Source organism: Epinephelus lanceolatus, chromosome 5 (assembly GCF_041903045.1).
Source record: "Epinephelus lanceolatus isolate andai-2023 chromosome 5, ASM4190304v1, whole genome shotgun sequence".
NCBI lineage: Eukaryota > Metazoa > Chordata > Actinopteri > Perciformes > Serranidae > Epinephelus > Epinephelus lanceolatus.
Genome location: NC_135738.1, coordinates 43,988,124 through 44,010,050, shown reverse-complemented (window position 1 = coordinate 44,010,050; position 21,927 = coordinate 43,988,124). Strand labels below are relative to the sequence as shown.

Below are 21,927 nucleotides of genomic sequence, written 5' to 3'. Positions count from 1 at the left end.
TGCTCTTGAACTGAATGCTCATGAGCTGTCTCCAATATCGTTTCTGTGAATTTGGCAGTACACCCAGCTGCCCTCTCAACCACAGACCATGTGTAACCACACCAGGTAAGGGCCTCCATATCCGGCTTTTTCACCTGCAATCGCATTGCATGAAGCAAAATGGTGTCACACCAGATACTGATTCTTTGGGGTATCTGTGACCAGAAAATGCATTTCTGTGGCACTACTCATGAAATCCTGATACATGTCTTCTTTTAAGATCAAACTGCACATTTTAGAATGTCCTTTCATTACGACCAGCCCAAAGCACACCTGTGTCGTAATCTATTTAAAAACTGTTGGAAATTCGATGACCCACCTGCAGGTCCTCCTTAGATGATTTTCAATGATTATGATATGTAAAACAACTACTGTAGTAGTGGTAGTTGTTTAGTCATATGACCTATTGTTCAGCCACACACTCCTTGTAGTTCCATTTATATTGACCACTTGGAGTTACAACCACCACAGCAGGTTCAATAAACACTTCTGTCAGAGAAAAAACAAACAAACAAATAAACAGTCTTAACTCACATAAAAAGCCTTATCAGAACCCATAGATCAGATTTTCCAGACTGAACCACAGCTTCCACAGCGTTCACCTCATCTCATGCACTCTCTGAGGTCCACATGATCTAAATCCAGTGAAATATTTGTCCAAACCCATTATTACATCCATATCCACAAACTGCCATTACATTGTTTCATATATAGTGCTCCAGGAATAACAAAATTAGGGATAAGGGGATAAGACAATTGTTATGCCCTTTATGAATCATAAAGACGGTCGTATTTTATACTGTAGAGCCAACTGTGAAATTCCTATAAGTGTGTGTAAACCACAGACCTAATTTCAGGCATATAACCAAAAACCCATTCAAAAAAATCCACTGACATTGAGATCAGGGAACGTTGGGTGGTTAAACACTAAGCCGTTTCAGGGTTTTAGGACACATTCCTGGCACACTCTATTTCTCTACATCTTGGTAATTTCTTTCATTCCACCTACTAAGAAACCAGACTGCAGGTGACCATGGTGGAGGTAAACCCCTGGCCTTTTTACTGACACTTCATTTGAACCAATACTGACCAATTTCTCATCAATGTAGGTTTTCCAGAAGTGTTTTTACACACAATAAGTGTTTTATACACAATAAACTCCTAAAGAGACATTTCTGTCTTTGCTGATTAGTGTTTAACTCATATTCACACATTCAGTACATTATCCTCTTTTATTGGAAAAACACCTGGACAAAGCCTTAATAAAACATATTCAGAGGATCAAAAAACTCCTTTTATTTCAGTGTGTTGAAACTTATGTAAGCCAATGACAGAGGCACTTGCAGTGATTCTGACTAATAGGGAAAGAATTCAGAGTGCTGCCTTTCCAATGAGACCATGCATGTACAGGTACTAAAAATGGAACAAGAACAGCTTTCGATTTACCTTGGGTCTGCCTTGTGTAGGTGAATTTCGGTGACTTTTACAAGAGTTAAAGGGGTTTTCACCCTCTGGGCATTATGATAAACATGCCATGTATTTAGATTATCTTTTCGTTTATCTTTCGTTTTTAGTATACAAGCATGACAAAAATATTGACAGAAACCTAATCGTTTACATGTTTTTATGTTTATGAGATGGTTTGAAAATAACGTGATTTAGACAAAACATAAAACGTTTAATATTACTCAGACACACAATACATGGAGCCCTGAGTATCCACCCCCCACCATTCACATGGTAATGAGCAGACGATGGCTCTCGCGCTCTCGGTGTCGATTGGTTTCCCTGTCGGGGTAGTGCGGTGAGAACGCCCACAGCGTAGGCCTACATGATCAGATGGGCTGCAGGTTGCAAGATAACTCAGGGAAGCCGGTGAAGCGGTGTGCAGGGACCACGTTTCAGGACACCGGCGACAATTTGGCCAGCTCATCAGATGCGAGGACTGTGATACTGTTGGTCAGTGCAAGGACACGGCATTGTGAAGATTCCGAGGATAAGCGGTCTCGTTTTGAACTACGGTCCAGTTGGAGCTCAACTTCAGTAAGTGTAAATATTTCGTGTGACCACATGAGTAGTGCACGTGCTGTGGGGTGCAGATTCTCCGCCTGTGTCTTGAGGAAATGACACCAGGAACAGTCACGAGGTTGAGTAGCAGGGGCGACCAGTGTTACAAGAGTAGCGTGGCTCTCAGGAGGCAGGGCAGTGTGTGCTCATGGAGTGTATGGAGGAGTGAGAGAGCGAGCGGGTGATTCGGATGACTGTGTAAGCAGCAGAGCTGAGTGCGGGAAAACGTGGGGACACAGCTCACAATAAAGTGGTCAGGTTAGCAGTAAATGTGAAATGTAAGTCACAGTATTATGTGTGTTGCTTTCCAGCTGCTGGCAAAAGCGAGTGGGGGTTAACACCGAGGTTACTTCTGCCCAGGGGGTAAACAAATCTCCCCTGTGCTTCATGACCACGGTCGGAGAGCGGAAGCAGGGACGGTTAACACCGGGAAAACTAGAAACACGTTTTGTTTGGGCGTCGTGTGTGTTTGTGGTATTCACTGTCAGGACATTGTGTCAGAATACAAACCAACCAACAATAGCTTTGCGGTGGTGTCTCTGTTTCGCTCTCCAGTTTCACCTCCAAAACAACAGTTAGTGGTGGGGTTTCTGTTGTTGATTAAAAGCACACATTAAACACTGCTTAATACAGGGTTGCCAACAGCAACAACAACAAAAAAAACTTAGAGTGAGATTCAGCGGGGCCGACCATAATTTCGTTAAGCCGACACATAAGATTTTTGTTTTGTCAACTGATTTGGACGATGCGATCCTGATCCCCCGCATCCTAATGGATTTTTGGGGCGCCTGCTGGAGATGGATAGGGCCTAATACCTTACAGAACCTATGTTTTCATCCAGTAGTGATTCGAATCATTGGGAAATGCGCATTAAAAGAAATACGAATCCTGTGTGTTTCCACTGAATGTACAAACTTTGGTGAAAACTACGAACTCGCGCGAGTTTTCCGCAGAACCGCAAACAAAACAAGGCTGCGGTCGAAAAGTCTTTTTTGCTTAGGAAGGTTCCTAGCTGAGTGAAATGACCAAGGCTTTTCAAGAGAAGGCTGAGACACGGGGTCAAACATGGGGGGACTGCACATGCGCAGTGTAACTTGAGCTGCGATGCTGGAGGGTGACAGCAGGGGCGCTGGATAAAAAAGCGCAGGATCCGCTCAGGCGATCAAGGAGTGCGCTTGGTGCGGTTGAATAGCCTTGATTCAAGAGAAGGCTGAGACCACAGATATTGGATGAAGCGAGATACCCCACCGTAGGCTTATCCAAGTGGGCGTGGTTAGCTCTCCCTCCAATCAGAGCCTGTTCTCCCCCCCCCCCCCACACACACACACACACACCATGTTGAACAGAGGTTCTGTGGATGTCTGTGTATGCGGATCGAGAAGCAGGTGGAATGAAAATACATTCTTCCTATTATTGCAGCCTATTGCTGCACAAAGCTTGGGCATTTTTTATTTATTACTAGCAGTAAATAACTGTTTGCAAGCTAACTGTGATTTTACCACCTGTTTATCAAGATCATGAGATCTCGCGAGAACTTGTTTTCTGAGATGGACAGGGCTCAAACAAAGTTAACTTTCTCTTGATCTGTGCGGATGAAAAATGGAGCTTTAGTGTCAGAATTTTAGTAAGATGTGCTTGTGGAAAATTAACCCAATATTTACTTTAGTGACAATAAGGCGAAAGAATTGACCATAAATTGTGATCACGTTCATTTTTCTCATTGACGACAATACATTCAGAGCTGCCGCAAGTCTCCTACGGGGGCGTGGCGCTGACGTCACTGAATCAGGAAGTGAGCTGAGTGGGGTATCTTGCTTCATCCAATATCTCTGCTGAGACACAAACACTGGGGGATTGCACATGCGCAGTAAAATCTGGTCTGCACTTCCTCAAAGGCTCAGTAGATGGCGTGAGACCGCGGAATAAAGGGGATGTGCATGCATGTCATTTTCACAGCTTATTACTGGACTGTCACTGGTGGCCTGCGTTGTGGGTGAGAATGACAGAGATGCAATTCCGACAACTTCAGGCAGTCGCCGTCCAAAAGTCCAAGCAGACCGCACCAAGCGCACTCTTTGATCGCCTGAGTGGATCCTGTGCTTTTTATCCAGCGCCCCTGCTGTCACCCTCCAGCATCGCAGCTCAAGTTACACTGCGCATGTGCAATCCCCCCATGTTTGACCCCGTGTCTCAGCCTTCTCTTGAATAGCCTTGTCTTGAATAGCCTTGGAAATGACCCGGAAGTATTATAGTGGCAGCCATGATAAGAGCTGTTCGAATTCTCTTAACACTAAGGAAAGGAGGTTCAGTGCTTCCTTTCAGATCTCCTTTAGCACAGGATACATCGGACCTTCCTAAGCAATAGGAAAGCAGATAATTCCATCCCACAAGTCATTGCGGCGGCAATATTTACGCACCATTCACAAACTCAAATGATTAGGAAAGAAAAAGATCAACATGACCGAGAAAGGAAGGAGATCACCATCTAAGTTACCGCTGTTTATGAAGCATTATACATCTCATGCCATAACTTGTTCATATGCTATATGTTGTCAACTTTCAACATTATGTTAAATTTAGATGCGAACTATGAACGTTTCGCTACTATTGGTGTAGGCTACCCTCCGTCCACAGCTTTGTTTAACTTGTTGTATAACAGGATAAACAAAAATGCAAATATACAATGCATCATTTTAATTTTCCAATTTTCGTGTGAATGAGAAAAAACGGAAATCCATGCGCTTTTCCCATTTTCGTCTTCAAATGGCTAATTGATATAGAAATTAAACCAAAACCAGAAACCTACCTGTTTTTCGCCTTTATTGTTAAATCTATATTATCTGCCCCTACTGTATCTCAAAACATTGGCATCGGCTATGCTTATGGCCTAGATAGATAGATAGATAGATAGATAGAGACGCTGTGCGCATTTACGCACGAGGCACAGCAGCGTCCCTTTTATTATTATTATTATTATTATTATTATTATTATTATTATTATTATTATTATTATTATTATTTATCTGTCTATCTATGCAGTAAGAGCACATAATATTGATTTAATAAAGGCCAAACACAAGTTAATTACTGGTTGTGGTCTAATTTCTACTCCAATTGCCCATTTGAAGAAGAAAATGGAAAAAGCACATGGATTTCCATTCTCTTTTTATTCACATGGAAAAACAAAATAATGCATTTAATATTTGTTTATCCTGTTATAAAACAAACAAGTTGAACACAGCTGTGGACGGAGGGGACACGCACCGTAACATATGCTCAGTTTGCATCAGTCATTTATTCATTTGAGTGTTGTTGTATTGCCAGCCTTTAGTAATATCATTAATTCATTTTACTACTTGGGATTCAGATGGGTGAGTGTGAGCAAACATTCTCAATGTGACAATTTCATTTCAGTTTGTGGCTGGCAGCCTATATTCCTTTTTTTAATTCAATTCCAACCTTAGTAATTAAACTATCTTTCACCGTGTTGTCCACGTTTATATATCCTGCATGAAACAACATGATGAGAACGTATGCCCCATATGTTCTCATCGTGTGCATTTTGTAGTCCATCTTCAGAACATTGTAGTTTCACCACAGCAGACCCACATCAATAACATCTGCCGTCGCATGATGACGTAGCCCAGCATAAGTGAGGTCGGATTTTCTCAGCTCTGCGGTTCTCTTTTCCTAAGTCCTTATGAATTCTCCTACTCATCTTTCCTTGACCTCGTGACGTTTCCCACCAAGGTCAAGGAATAGTGATTAGGAATAGATGATAGGAGAGACTTTCCGACCGCAGCCCAAGTCTCGCATTCTTCTTCTTCTACATTTTCTGGCGGTTGGCAACCAGCTTGTAAATGCATTACTGCCTTCCCGACCCGGAGTGTGGATATCACCATGGAGAGAGGTGTGCTACGTGCATCTAAACATACTGATGGAAACATTAGCCATGTTTCCATCAGCATGTTTAGATGCGCATCTAACGCCAAAATTCGAATTAAAATCCCCTGATTCACAAAACTAAAATACAATATGTAAATATAATAAAAAATGGAGAAAGGAGCAATGTCCGATTACATTGTAAATTTTATTCACTTTTAACATAAATATGTTCATAACCAATTGATTTATTTTAAGTTTGTACTTATTATAACTTCACGATAATTTAAATATTCTAATTGGATGCCTTTATCACCAAAACATGGGGTTTGGCACCAAAATTGCTTGTCTCTGATAAATAGTAAGGAGCAATGGTCATTTCTAGTGGTCAGACTTTAGTAGGCTTTTAGTATGTTATTAAGTACACCCAATACTACAATAAACCACTGAAAAACCCTTTGTTAGAATTTTTTAGAGTCAAGCCATAATTGCAGCTGACTAGCAATGTGACCAGCGAATTTAAAAACCAAAGGTCAACATTGGGGTAGCCTTTCCCAGGTGGAAAGAGCTGCTGAAGGTGAATCCACTATCCGTTTGAATGCAATATATGATTTCAACGTTAGATGGAAGAAATTCCTACACACTATGGCTTTAAGAAATTCAGGCAAAGATTCAAAAGCAAAAAAAATATCAGCATTTGGAAGTTTATATAACCAATGACAGTGATTCTGACTGCTGGGGAATAAACTTCAGAGTGCTGCCTTTCAAATGAGATCATGCATGTACATGTACTAAAGATGGAACAAGAACAGCAGACACACACACACAATTCAGATCTAATTGGACGACACAAGATGATCAGAGAGGTGTAGAAATGCTGTAGAAACATTTCGGTTCTCACAACTGCTGTTTGACTATGCTGCTGCAACATCTTAGTGTTTTTGCATTTGCATTGCATTAATCTCTTTCTTTTTTGTCCTCATTCAGACATGATGGACGAAGACAAGGCCATGATAGAGCTGCAAATCAAAGAGGAGCTGCAAGTTAAAGAGGAGCTGCAAGTCACAGATGAGCTGCAAGTTAAAGAGGAGCTGCAAGTCACAGATGAGCTACAAGTTAAAGAGGAGCTGCAAATCAAAGAGGAGCTGCAAGTCCCAGAGGAGCTGCAAGTTAAAGAGGAGCTGCAAGTCACAGATGAGCTGCAAGTTAAAGAAGTGCTGCAAGTTACAGATGAGCTGCAAGTCAAAGAGGAGCTGCAAGTCACAGATGAGCTGCAAGTTAAAGAGGAGCTGCATGTCACAGAGGATCTGCACATCAAAGAGGAAGAAGAGGAGTGGACAGTGACCCAGAGATCCTACAGCCCCCCGTGCCAGTTGTGGTCGTCAAAACCCTTTGGCCTCACCTCCAGAAAACAGGAAATAACAGAGGAAATGGTATTTTATTTATCGTTTATCATCAATAAATTCAGCTATCATGTCATCCCTCTACCCGTGAAATGTTCCCCGTGCCACTGGCTGCAACACAAGCCCAAAGCATGATAGATCCACCCCCGTGTTTTACAGATGGACAGGTGTTCTGTGAAATTTTGCACCCTTTTTTCTCCAAACTTAATTTTGCTCATTGCATCCAAAAAGTTATATTTTAACTTAATCAGTCCACAGGACTTGTTTCTTGTTTAGATGTTCCTTTGCAAACTTCTCACGCTTTTGTGGTGAGGACACAGGAAAGGTTTTCTCCTGATGACTCTTCATGAAGGTCGTATTTGTACAGGTGTCCCTGCACAGTAGAACAGTGCACCACCACTCCAGAGTCTGATAAGTCTTCCTGCGGGTCTTTTGCAGGCAAATGGGGGTTCTGATCTGCCTTTCTAACAATCCTACAAGCAGCTCTCTGAAAGTTTTCCAGACCTCAGCTTGACCTCCACAGTTCCTGTTAATGGCCATTTTTTAGTTACATGATGAACACATTTTACCACCTTCTTGTAACCTTCTCTTGCTTTGTGGGCATCAGTTATTTTAGTTTTCAGAGTACTAGGCAGCTGTTTAGAGGAGCCCATGGCTGCTGATTGTTAGGACAAGATTTCAGGAGTCAGAGTATTTATAAAGCTTTGAAATGTGCATCACCTGGCCTTTCCTAATGATGACTGTGAACAAGCCATGGTCCTAACAAGCTAATTAAGGTCCGAGACCCTAAGAGGCCGTTTACACGTTGCCAGCTATTTTCATAAACGGACATTTCACCGTCTCCGTCTTCAAAAAGATCTTCGTTTACACTTACCCATGTATATATACACAAGAGCATGCCAAACCTGTAGGTGGCAGTGTAACGAGAAGCTCAAGCCTTCCATGTATCCATTGTCACCATAGCAACATAGGTCGCACTTTTGACACAGGCGCAAGTTCCGGCGCATACTGTGACGTTGACTGCCTATAACTCCATTTATCTCAGTTTACATGCAAACGCGCAACCAGAGTTTTCCAAAATCTCCACTCTGGCCGGAGTTTTTAGAAAGACTCGTTTTCAGAGGAGAAATCTCCGTTTGCGTGTAAACGAAGGGCACAAAGGAAGGAAGATGTCTCCGTTTATCAAAATCACCGTGTACATGTAAACGGCCTCTCAGTTGTCTGAGAGCGCAAATATCATGGGGTGCTCATTTCTTTTTTTCTAACCAAAATGAATACGGTAATATTGCTGAAAGTGTTGAAAAAGCATGTCTCATCTTTAACCTCTTGCCTCTGGAGAGCAGTTCATCTTACACTCACTTAACTATTTATAGTAAGGACATTTTGACCAGGGATGCCCAAACTTTTGCATGCTGCCACCATGTATACAGTACAACCCTGATAATAGGGCTGGGTGGTATGACAAAATTTTCACATCACGTTTTTTAAAAAAATTCACGGTATTTGACGGTATTTTGCACGGGTTCGGCCCACCTGACATGCTGCTGTGTTGTGTAATGGCCTATAATTTGTTATTTACGTGACAACACCTGAAAGCAACACAGGCTCCGCTCCATTAGTGCCGTGCTCAGTTATAATTGTCTCAGACTCGGGACGGGTCGGCTTCGGTCAGGAAAATGCAGCCCGAGGCGTGCGTGCATGTGTCCCTACTCTGAAGTGAATGTGTTAAATGCTTAAATAACTGTGCACCTGTTCACATTGAGACTTCATGGTAGTATGTGAGACATCAGGCTCTGAGAGAGCTACATAAAACTGAAGTCATATCTAATTAAAGCCCTGCTACACAGTACTGCCATCAACTGTGTGTGTGTAGTTGCATATAGGGGAAACACTGCTCTTTTTGGTATGAGTTCTTCTGAGTCATCGTGTACAGTTGCTTCGCTTTCAGGACTCTCTCCGGCAGCCATTCTCGTCTCTAAACTTTTCTCTATGCTCTGACTCTCGCCGGCTCTAGCGCGCCTGTGGTGTACAGTGGTGAAATGGGTCCCTGCTGAAACACTTTCGCGCCTCGTGCGTTCCGGATGTTGTTTGGGCTATTCACCGGTATTGCGGGAGGCTACATGAATTCATATCAAAACAAAAATAAATACCGGCTTTCGGTACGAACTGATATACCACCCAGAAAAACAAAAAAATGGGTGGGAAAATAAAAAAAAAGATTTGCATATCCTTTCACTTACATTCAGTTGAATACAATACAAAACAAGACAAGATACTTCATGTTAAAACTGATAAACATCATTGTTTTTTGTTTATGTACACTCACTCTGAATTTGATGCATGCAACACATTCTAAAAAAATATAGGACAGGGACAATAAATGACTGGGAAAGCTGTGGAATGCTCAAAAAAACATGTTTGTAACAATTCACAAGTAAACAGGGTAACAGATGATAGGATAGGATAGGGCTGAAATGATTCCCTGAGTTACTCGAATATTTGGCTTACTATTAAGCCTCGAGGCAAAATATTTGCCTGGAGGCAAATATATCACAGATATTGCTATGCAAACCGATTGAAGGGTGTTTCTGCATCAATTTGTCTGACTGTGGGTGTGTAAACAAAGCTTGTGCATGCACGTCCAGCGCCACAATGAAAGAGATACAAGTGCACTTGAGGCTTTGTAACTCCATAAGCTCCATAAGTTTAACATCCTGGAGTAAAAGGGACCTACAAACAACTTAATCAAGCAGCCAGCGGGTCATTGAGCTGACGTAAAGTGGTCCTGAGTGAAGTCTTTGTAACCACAGCAACGATGATGCTGAATGACAGACATGCCATTATTTGATATTCTCCTCCACAAATTCTGATTCAATATTTCTCTGCTATGTCTTGTGAAACTCTTTTGGTTTAATCGTTCATTCCCAGCATGTCAAGAACATAGTTTAGAATGACATAAAAGATAGAGTCCACACACCAGAAGCTGCTCCTTGAATTTATTTGAACTTCAAATAAATTCTTCAAGGAGCAGCTTCTGGTGTGTGGACTCTATCTTTTATGTCATTCTCACTTTTTGGTCCAGCACCCAGCATTAAGTCTTTTGGAATGTGCATGCTATCTTTACCCATTTATGGAAGAACATAGTTTAGGCATTGTGTGCACAGGAATATGCAATAAACTGCATCCCTTATTGAATTGGTATGGGACAGTACAATTTTTTTTTTTCAATATGGAACAATCCTGTATTATATGGGACAGGTGGCAATTCTATCATCTACGTGCCTCAGTGTGGTGCTAGCGTCAATCACATTACCTCAGTTTTACTAACCTTAGTTTTAGCCAGACCTCAGCAGAAAAAGAGTCTGTTGCACTTTTATGGGCACTACTGTGCTACTCGGTCAATTAATCGACTTCATTACTAAAAAGCTATTTGACTCAGAAAGTAGTGACGTTACCACCATGCGACTGAGAATGCTGTTAAATTTGTAACATTGCTACTTGTAGTGACGCTATTGCCCAACACTGGTTATGCTTTACAGCATGAGAAATAGTGGTGTAGCTAGAGTGTGTGTGTGTGTGGAACCAGTCATTTGCCTGAATCTCATGCTGATTGCGGCATAGTAAAATGCTCTGACTTTCAAAAAAGGTTGTTGCTGATTTCTCTCATTTCAGAGACTTTTCTTATTTTCTCTTTCATATATTACTATAGGCTCAGTGCACAAACTTGTGACGTACTTCTGATTTTTGCCAGTGAGCGGCAAAGGAGTTTCTGGTTAACTTCGAGCTTCACCGCGTCACCATGAATTTCACAAGATGTCTTCAAAATCTTCCAAAAAATATTACTAAATTATGTGCATCGTATGGTGGATGCCAACTCCCCTGCTCACAAGAGCAAGCGGGAAAAGGGTTTTCGTCTGTATATATCCAGTTACTTGCACCAGTATGAGGGTAAGTAGATTATATGGTGATGTTAGCCAACCAGCTAACGTTAGCAATGTGCTAATTTTTTAGCTTTGCGTTTGTTTTCGTATTTTCTTAATTGTTAGTTATTGTGCTAACTGTATTAACTTTCTGTCCCTCTCAGTGTCAGACAAAGATCAGGGCACAGGTGAAGTTGTTCTCTGGGCATTCTAGATCCATGAAGAAAGCTGAGAAGCCTCACAGTTTGAGTGTATGGTGATTAGTGAAGCTAGGATCGATAAGACAGAACAGTTATACGCCTGTTGCTTCAATAACCCAGTGTTCCCAGTGTTCCTGGGGACTTAGCTAAGGTCATACATGTTTAATGCAATGTTAACTCTTAAATCTGCACATAATGAAGAGTGGTTAAAATAACAGGTAGGTTCTCCTTGCTGTTACCCACTGGGTTACTGCATGCATTTTTTTCATGTTATGATGTTGTTACTGGTACTTTATTATAACCCAGTTCCTGATGTTCCTGGGGACTTAGCTAAAGTCATTCATGTTTGATGTAAATGAATGAGGTGCAAGCTGGTGTTGTAGGTATTAGGCTATCATGAATCAAATGAAATTGATTAGGGATATTGATCTAGTGCAGTTCAAATGTTATACAAAATACTCTAACATACATGCTCAGTGGCTATTAGATATAAAAAATATTTAAAAACCCAGATTGTGACCTAAAAGAATGACTAAACAATGAAACAAATCAAGATTAATAAGTATTAACTATGACATTTTACTTTTGCAGGTAGTACTGAAAGATTCCAGTCCCATGGAGCTGATTCATCACAGCTGCACATGTGTGGCTGGAGTACCTTTATGTAACCACTGTATGCTAAGCTGTACCGAGGGAGAACAACAATGGCACAAGCACAGAACTTTGGTAAATCAAGAAACAAGGCATATTTACCTGTTGCCTGTCATTACACACGGGTTGGGGATATTTTCTAAACTATATCCTGCCTAACTTGATAGGGTATAAAGCCAGGCCCTGTGGACAGGATGGCTGTACTGTCTGCTAAACCAAAGTGTGGAGCAACAACAGAGGGTGTAAGGTAAAAGCTGAATATTGTAGATTTATTACAATATTCTACATGATTGTTTGAATGAAGCGGTCGCAGGTTCGATTCCGGCTTGCAACCCTTTGCTGCATGTCATCCCCCCACTCACTCTCTCCACATTTCACACTGTCCTGTCAATTAAAGGCAAAAAGCCCAAAAAATAATCTTTAAAAAAAGAAAATATGTGTATGAAACTTATGTATGTTTTATGCTTCACACAGGAGCATACTCTACAAAGGCCTCAGTGGGGATTTACCTGATCGCTCCGTCCTTCAGGTGAGTAGGGATATAACAATATCAACACGCCCACATGTTGCTCATTGAAAGTATGGGGAATGTTTATGGTGAGGTAATTATGATTTGTTTATCCCTAGGTGACAGAGGTGTATAAGGACTTCTCCGCAGCTGAGGCGCCGATGATCTGCAGCATGGGCATCAGTTGTGAAATTCCTCTGGCTGACTCTGCCCTTGGCCTGGTTCAAGCCGGAAGTCCATTGTCCTACCAGCAACCAGCAACAGCGAAGAGAGACCTGTCCTTCCATGCTGCCCCACCACCTCCATCTATGCCTCTTCGGAATTACAGCCTGCAGCCATCCAGTTGCATGTTTGTCTGTAGTGAACCACAACAGCTACATCTTAAAAGTCTTGAGGTCACTTGGGACATGGCGCACAAATTTGAGTGTGCTACCAGAGCACAAAGTTTATGTGGTGAACGGCATCAGTTAAAGAGGCCTAGACTGACTGCCTCATGGTTCAGGGAGATCTGTCAGGTCAGAGAGAGCTCTGAAGACAGTCTGGCTGCCCGGATACTGCAGGGGACCCATCAGACTGCAGCTATGAAGAGGGGGCTTGAAATGGAGGCAGATGCCATCTGGGAGTATTGCCAGATGAAGAGGGTCAACCACTACCCCTGTGGATTTGTAATCCACCCTAACGCCCCTTGGTTGGGGGCATCTCCAGATGGGTTAATTTTTGACCCTTCAGAGCCATATCAGTTTGGTTTGATTGAAATAAAGTGTCCGGATGTGAAAAGCTACACTGACTGCCCGTATCTCAAAATGAGTTCAGGCAAATTGGAGCTCAAACAAACGCATGCTTATTACTCACAAGTACAAGGGCAGATGCTTATAACAGGAATGAGTTGGTGTGATTTTGTTGTCTCAACTGAGGAAGACATACTAATTCAAAGAATTTACAAGGACAGTGACATGTTAGATGTCATCAAAGAGAAAGTGGACAGGTTTTATTTCCATGTCTACATGCAGAAATGCATGTAATGTGTTCAAATCCAGTCACTATGTTTAATGTAAATATGTTTTATTTTGAACTTGTATAAATTTATGATGTAACGCTGAATGTGTAATAAAGTGTGTTAACATAGCGGCGCATTTATGGAATCAGATGACTGTTTTATTAAAATCAAAACTGAAGCAAAAGTGTGTGTATCTCCTCCTCATGTCTCCACTGGGCCTGGATACGGACTTGATGTCGGTTAAGTCCGGCGCTCCCAAACACTGGCCCGTGTCTTGCTGTTAGCAGCTAAAACCCGTCTACGCTTAGCAATAATATGAATTTGGACTTTTTCGAAATGTTGGCTGCATACCTTCGTATGCCGAGTTACCGAAAATCCCGTCCTGTGAATCTTGTGCAGCCACTGCGCATGAAGTCCGGTGTCTTCTGGGAAGCAGTGGAAGCTGAGTTCACCGCTATAGCGACTTGAACCGGTACAAAGCGCCTGGCATGGGGCGTCGGTGGCTTAGTGGTAGAGCAGGCGCCCCATGTACAAGGCTGTTGCCGCAGCGCCCGGGGTTTGAGTCCAGCCTGCAGCCCTTTGCTGCATGTCATCCCCCCTCTCTCTCCCCCTTTCACACTTACCTGTCCTGTCCATTAAAGGCAAAAAATGCCCCAAAAAATATCTTTAAAAGCATCCCTGACATTATATTTCTTCTTTTTCTGTACAGTTACAGCTCTCGTGTTTATGTTGATTGATTTTTACCACTGTGTTGACTGGAGTGGGAAGTGAACCGGAAACTCCATAGCCGTTCACTGGCGAAAATCAGAAGTGCGTCACAAGGCTTATGCACAGAGCCTATTGATAGAATACTCGATTACTAAAAGAATCAATAGCTGCAGCCCTAGGTAGGATCATTATTGGGTATGAAAGGGGCGTCCTCCAAAGGCTCAGTTATTTGTAAGTAACAACAGTGTGAGGTTTACCACTTTTTAAAAAACTGCATAGGCAAATGGTCCAACTATTTAAAAACATTTCTCAGTGCCAGTTGGAAACAGTTCGAGATTTCACCATCTATGATCCATAATATCATCAAAATATTATAAGGGACAAAACTGAAAACCAATATTGATGCCTTTGATCTTTGATCTTTCAGTCAGCACTTGTGAACAACAACGCGTTGTAATTAATCATGTAATTAAATTACAGAATAATGTTGTCAGAATCAGTTACAGTCACTGATAAGAAAATAAAAGATATGTAATCAAATTAATCAAAATGTTGGTGATAACGAAAGGGTTGCATCTGGATAACTTCTTTTCAGTAAAAACAGTAGAATAAAACATTGACTCTGTTGCTTTCCATCTTCTTGCCATGCAGGAATGCCTTCTTTGCCATAGCCTATTTCCAGACATTTACTGTCTGTGAATAGGCTTTCTTTACCATCCAGCAAACATTTGTTAGAAAAGTAATCAAAATGTAAATAAAGTTACATAACTTTAAAGTTGCATAATTCTGATGAGGTAATCAAAGTAGTTACTTTACTTCACATTTTTACTTAGATTTTTGGCTGGACTGCAGGGTCGAAGCCAGCCCTGTAAACGCCAAAGTCTGACTATGAGTAAGTGAGTGATGAAGTTACACCATTGTTCAGAGTGAGTGATGACGTGAGTTTTGGTGCTTCCCCATTGGCCATTGCTGTTTTAAAAAATAAATAAATAAATGAATAGAGGCTGACAGACTGACAGTATTAATCATTTTCTCTAGCCTGTGTAGCATGATAGCATAGGGGAGTTAGCAAGCTACATGATTGATATTTCACAACTTAATACTTCACTAACACACTCGTGTCATAGTGTAGGAAAGCACATTGTTGTCTTCAGATGAGTGACATGTTTGTTCGGCTAATTTTATGTCACCACTGTAAAACTACCACATAAAAGCGTGATGGAATTAGTAGCTGGCTAGAAAACTAGCCAGACGTGGGTGAAATGACAGTTTGGCAACTGAACGGGAATGTGAATTACTTTGAATAACTGTAGATACCTTCAGTGTGTCCCCAACAAGAGGCAATCAACTTTAACTTACTGAAATAGAACGTAAAAACAAAAGTGAAACCAATCAATGAAAATCGCTGATAGACAAGAATTAAATTGAATGAGAAATCCAAAGAGGAACATTACCACTGTTAGATAAAGTAAATGGTGGAATCTGGAAAGAAAGGAAAAAAGTTCAAACTAGTTTTTAAAACACATCACAACAACACGAGCACTCAAAAATTACATTGTGGCACTTTATTACTGTGTTAGTACAAAACGATCCAAAAATCAGAGCATAAATGTAGTAATAATACATATGTTCCATTTGCTGTTGTTTCATACATGGTTACTCTTGTATGGAGACACTGGTCTCTTTGTACTTTAATTAACCTGTGTGCTTTTTCTCTGTGAAGATTGACCCACACAGTCTGGGCACCAGGATGGACCTTGGGACCTCCAACACCTCAAACACCACAGTTAATCCCGCTCCTGTCAGTTTGGATGCACGGCCAGGGACTTCAAGGAGCTGCAAAGCACCCCGTATGTGCGCTGCTTGTGGCAAAGCCACGTCGGTCCTCGGCCACTTTGTGCACAAAAAAAAGATTTTCTGCCAGTCCACATCTGAAGGGGTCACCCTGGAGGAGTGGATACAGAAAAATGTGCCTAGAACCACCAGGTGGAGGTGGAAGGTCCAGGAGGAGGCCATCATGGCCGGGGTTATACTAACCCCAAAAAAGCACCATACCTGCAGCATGTGCAAAAAGAGGATGACGAGGGACGCCGGTCACAGCGTGCACAAGGCCACACGTCAGTCCTTCTGCCAGGCCACTGACCCTTTGGGCAGGACAGTAGAGGAGTGGCTCACAGAGATTCGTGGTGGGGTCTCCACAAAAGACTTTATCAAGGCAAACCTTAAAAAAAGATGGAGGCGGTACCATCAAAAACCAGATGTGCAGGAGAAACGGAGACAGAAAAGGAGGGAGCAGTATCTCATAGAGAAGAAGGCAAAAGAGCTTAATAAGCAGAAGAAGGTGGAGGAGAAAAAGTAGTTTAGGAGAGGTGTGTATATAGTATGAAGATCAGTGAAGGGCTGCACACTTAATTGAATATTAATCATGCACACTTCGGCTTCCCATAATTAAATGATCGACTGGGATATTGATGTTTAATGTGTGTGGTCTGCACATAGAAAACTGCTGCATATTAAATCAAGTGCCTGCAGCGCGTTCATCCTGCAGCAGCAGTCTGTGAGAGACTATCCTGAGCTTTGCAACAGCAGACGAGCTAAACTAAATAAATCCGTCATCAGTCATCATTATCCATTGTTTGGAAGTATTTCAGATTTAGGTGCGAGGTGAAAGCAGTCCTCTGTTAATTTAAATGTGAAAGTACAATAAAAATATTTTGTCCCTAAAAACAAAAGATAATCATGATATATAAATGCGATCTCAATATTGATAAAAATAATCGTCATTATCATTTTTGATAATTGTGCTGCTCTAGATCAGTGTGTATTATAGTTTGATACTAATCTCGCATTACATTAGACTTTATTCCCTGTTGTTCATAATCCTGCAATTTAATTTCAGCTGCTGCTGGCTAGTAAATGTTGTCAGTATTTTCTGCTTGTCATTCCAACACATCAATTCCTCTTTTTTCTGTTTTTTTTGGTCTCCAAAGTTTCGGTAACGTTAGTAATCAACAGCAAATGCTCAGCCTTTTGGCCACTGAGGTGTTGCTGAACTTAAAGTGGGTAAAATCTTATTTCATTGTAAAGCTGCCCGCAGCATATTGATTCGCTTGGCCCATCCTAAACCTGCTCTTGCTCTGTTAATCACGAGACAGGGACACTTGGCCCACACATGGTGACGGGACTAACTGGCTAACATTACCAAATGGTTAACAGATTTAATGACAGAGTTAAGTCATTTTGGTGTCAGTGTGAGTTTGTTGAGACCATTTGACTGCTCAGTGCCTGACATTCGCTGTTGCTGTATTAGCACGCGCTAACCAGACAGACTTATTTATTCACCTTGTTTATCGAGGCTATAAAGTATTGGGCTTTTTAAATAAACTTCCAACACTCAGCTGCTGTGACATTTTGCAGTGGTATCTACCAATGTACCAAGAGTTCACCTCTGCGGACAAACTCAGCTAGCCAATGGGGTCATGTACATGAGATCTAACACAAGATTAGATGTTAGCTAATTAATATGCGCATGCCATCAACTGGACAGGGATGTGAATTACTTAAATTACGTAAATTACTGTAGATCTGTCAAAATGACTGGCTGCCTTAAGATTTTTCCATCACTGTGAAATAAAAACTTAAAAAAATATATATATTCTGGACCTCTGCTTTCTTGTAGTCTGATATTTTGCTTGCTCATGTATATTTGGCTCTTTCTTGTATTTTCTTATATTAAAGTCTTGCTCTTGTTTTGTTGTACAGTTTGTCCTCTTGAAACCAAAGAAAGGCATTTTTGAAGGATCACTACCTCCAGGCCCCAGACGGTAGCAGTTTCTTATCGTCAGGGCAGCAGCATGGCTGATTAAGCATTCAAAAGGAACAAGGGGTTGTTTGAAACATGAGGTACATCCCAAATTTCTTATTTGTTATTTCCTTGCTACTTGATCATCACTTGAACCAGAAGACGCCATTTCTTTGACTCAGTACCAAACAGGGCTGCAACTAATGATTATTTTCATTGTCGACTAATCTGTTGATTATTTCTTGGATTAGTCAACTAATCATTTTATTGAAAATTTGTTAAAATGTTGAAAAATGTCGTGCTTCCCAAACCCCAAAATGATGTCATCTTATGTCTTGTTTCGTACTCACACCTAAGGGTTTTAGTTCACCGTCATGGGAGAGTGTGTAAAGCTGCCAATATTTGAACGTAAGAAGCTGTAATAGGAGTATTTTGGGGTACTTTTATAGTACTTTTCTATGAAAAATGACTCCAATTAGTCGACTACTAAAATAGTCACCGATTATTATAATAGTCGATTAGTCATCGATTAGTTGACTAATCGTGGCAGCCCTAGTACCAAAGCTCTTACTTTAGCTCTGCTAATGATCATTTTAACGTGACCGGTTCATGGAAGGAAAAAATTGACAGATTTATGGACTATATCAATCTACACTGAGAATCAGACGAAATGCCAGGTATAAACTGACGACGCCTTTATGTAGAGTAGCGGGTAGAGTGTCCCTTGATGAGGTTCCAGCTGAGCTCAATTACACCTGTCAGTTGCCTGATATCTGTGAAATGTCGCAGGTTTGGAGGGTGGATGTGTTTCTGTTGTGCCCTGACGCATTTTTTTTGGGTGCAGTAAACTATCTCACATGCAGATGTGGGATATGTGCAGACAAATCATGATAAATGATAGTCATGATGATTCATTTCATATTTGTGTGCCTGATGTGCACAGCACATACAGGAACACACTTGTTATTCCTCCTACTTATTTTTCTTATTACTTTTCTTCTGCCAGATTTCGGTGTGTAACTTGTGCCACAGCTTTGAGTGCACATAGGGTCTTCATAAAACATATAGATTCAAGATTCAAAGTGTTTATTGTCATATGCACAGTAAAGACGTGTTTCCCTGCAGAATGAAATTTGTTCTTCGCTGTCACTAATTAATGCTAAGCAATAAATAGATCAAAATATATACGGTGCGCACTGTTTTAACATCTTGCTTAGTGTAATATTAATTTGCCTGACGGGGCTGATCTGTGAGCGTTTGGTCGCAAAGAAGACTGTTAAGAGTGGGTCAGCTCAACCATACAACTCCTCCTTAGTGAAAGATCTTCTTAAGCTAAGTGCGAATCTGGGAAACGCGTTTTTCGGGAGGCTTAAGAGTGTTCTTAAGAAGCTCTTAGTGCTAAGATCTTCTTAACTGGATCTGGGATACACAGCCATTTCCATTCAGTCACACCATGAGGCTGATCATTCCTGAGTGTTGGGTTGATGAGTTACAGAATTTCAATTTTCCCTAAAAACATTTTGCCAAAGAAATAATGTTCATCATTCAAAAGACAACATAATCATATTTTGGGCTGTTGAATAATGAATTCACAATTACAATATCAATAAATACAGATGCAAATAAGGAATAAGTCATAGAAAGGCATTCTGTGCCTCCAAACAGGACACAGTACATACTTAAGATAGAATGCAGGTTATTCATGTCAGTGTTAATCTTGACAGCTATTTTAGATTTAATCTTAGCGTTGAGATGAAAATGCTTCGTTTTAGTCACATTTTAGTCACTTTTATCCTTCATAGATTTAGTCGCCAAATATTCATCCCACTTTTAAGTCATGTTTTCTATATGATTTTTTTTTATCTTCAAACTAATCCAGTGAGGCTAATTCATGTATCAAAAATAAGAATCAAGGTGACAGCTTGTATAAAATGTTAAGACATTTTTTTTCTACAACTACAAATAATTTCTGCACACTTAAAAAAGGGTTAATTGAGACTACAGTACACCATCACACCGAACACGCCTTTACAGCCTCATTGTGTTAGAGATGTTAAGTCATGCGACCGTAGAATAGTTAGTTTATATCCTAACAATAGCTTTTTACCTCTGGCGATTGCATATTCAGGCTTTAAAAAATTGTCTTTATTTGATGAACAAAACATGCAAGTATCATACACATTGGTTTGCAACAGGGCTTATTTTCTGTAATAAACTGAAATCGAATGGAAAAATCCCATAGGTTTTTTGACGAGGGAACCAGCTGGCCTACAGAAAAATATCACCCTTGCAGCACTCTATAGCCTGTATGCACGGTCTGAAATTACCAATTAGTCAGCCAATATTAATGTTGCTATGGCACTAATTACTTAGAAATAAAAAACTGCAAGCACAACCAAACTATTCATACCAGGCTTTTTGAGGGCATCCCTCCTTTTGGGGTCCCACAGTCCCACTTTCCCCTGACTACAATGCTCCTGATGAGTTGTTGAATACATTTAAATAATTTTGCTACAGATTTTGCTCTGGCCTCTTCTTTTAGTTTGTTTCAGTACATTTCATTGAGATAATAAGGTTTGTTGAATACAAATGTGTATATATTTGTATTTTTTCATCTACCAGCCACCTTGCTGGTGCGTCAAAAAGTTAATTTTGGACACTGTGTGACGGAGACAGGTCTGCTCAGCTGACTTATTCACAGCAGCAAACTGAGGACATCGGTGAGGAATATGCATTCTCATTTTCACACACACACACACACACACACACACTTTTATCACTGAGACTGTCCTACAAAATACAACATAGGTGATTTGTAGAAACTTATTACGGCTTATATTTTTATTTATTGATAGGCAGCAACCTCTAGTGGCCATAATAATAACGACCAGAGAAGAGCAACAAAGTCCATGAAGGGAGGAGGTCAGGGTGGATGGATTGGTCAAACACAGGAATTTGACCCAGGAGACCAAATACCAAAGTTGAGTTATTTTTAACTAAGGCATTCATCACTTTATGTTACATTAGTAACAGACATACCAGTTTTGACCCAAACCATGATCTTTTTTCTGAACCCAACCGAGTTGTTTTGTTGCAACTGCATCCAACAATTCTTTAACATTCCAAAACCAACAATCCAACCTGTGCTCACGTCATGCGGTGATAGGTCATGAATTTTGCCTCTCATAGTTAGAATTTTGTCATTAAAAAAGCTCATAAAATCATTACTGCTGAGGGCTAAAGGAATACAAGGCTCAATAGAGCTGTGACTCTCAGTCAGCCTGGCTACAGTGCTGAAAAGAAACCTGGGGTTGTTCTTATTTTCTTCTATTAATGCTGAGTAATATTTCAGTTGTAGATTACAGCAGCAGGCAGTCCTGCAGCTGTCTGTGTGAACACTGCGCAGTGTGCGCGTGGGTGTTTGGAGTTGTTTTAGCGTTACAATGGTGACAGAGATATTTTGCAAAATGAGGTTGTTAAATGGAGAGGAAAAATATCTGTTTACAAAAATATCTGGACAGGTATAGCCAGGATCTTAGTGTAGGCTACCACCCCAAGATGTTTAATGGCCCCATTTGGCCACCCCTGTGAAAAAAAAATTCTGGGGGCACCACTGTCAGCATCCCAAAAGTAAATAGGCTGTACCTAGGCTACATTTAAAAGTTAGAGGACCAAATTTCTCTTTAACTTTCCCTCCACAGAAGCACGGAAACACCGTCAGGAAAATGAAAGGAAATTTACTAAAAAGAC

General features: G+C 40.9%; 1 protein-coding gene across 2 annotated transcripts; it reads left to right on the top strand.

The window, feature by feature from the left end:
* Positions 1-1,851: 1,851 nt before the first annotated feature.
* Positions 1,852-18,016, top strand: LOC117261753 (uncharacterized). Of its 2 annotated transcripts, XM_033634223.2 has the most exons (6): positions 1,852-2,082; positions 6,976-7,421; positions 12,103-12,237; positions 12,330-12,409; positions 12,637-12,691; positions 12,790-13,851. In XM_033634223.2, exons 2-6 carry the CDS (start codon positions 6,978-6,980, stop codon positions 13,690-13,692), a joined length of 1,617 nt encoding a protein of 538 aa, XP_033490114.2. In that variant the 5' UTR covers positions 1,852-2,082; positions 6,976-6,977; the 3' UTR covers positions 13,693-13,851. The 2 variants fall into 2 exon arrangements, with proteins under 2 accessions (XP_033490114.2, XP_033490116.2); XM_033634225.2 differs by lacking the exons at positions 12,103-12,237; positions 12,330-12,409; positions 12,637-12,691; positions 12,790-13,851 and adding an exon at positions 16,099-18,016.
* The last annotated feature ends 3,911 nt before the right edge of the window (positions 18,017-21,927 follow it).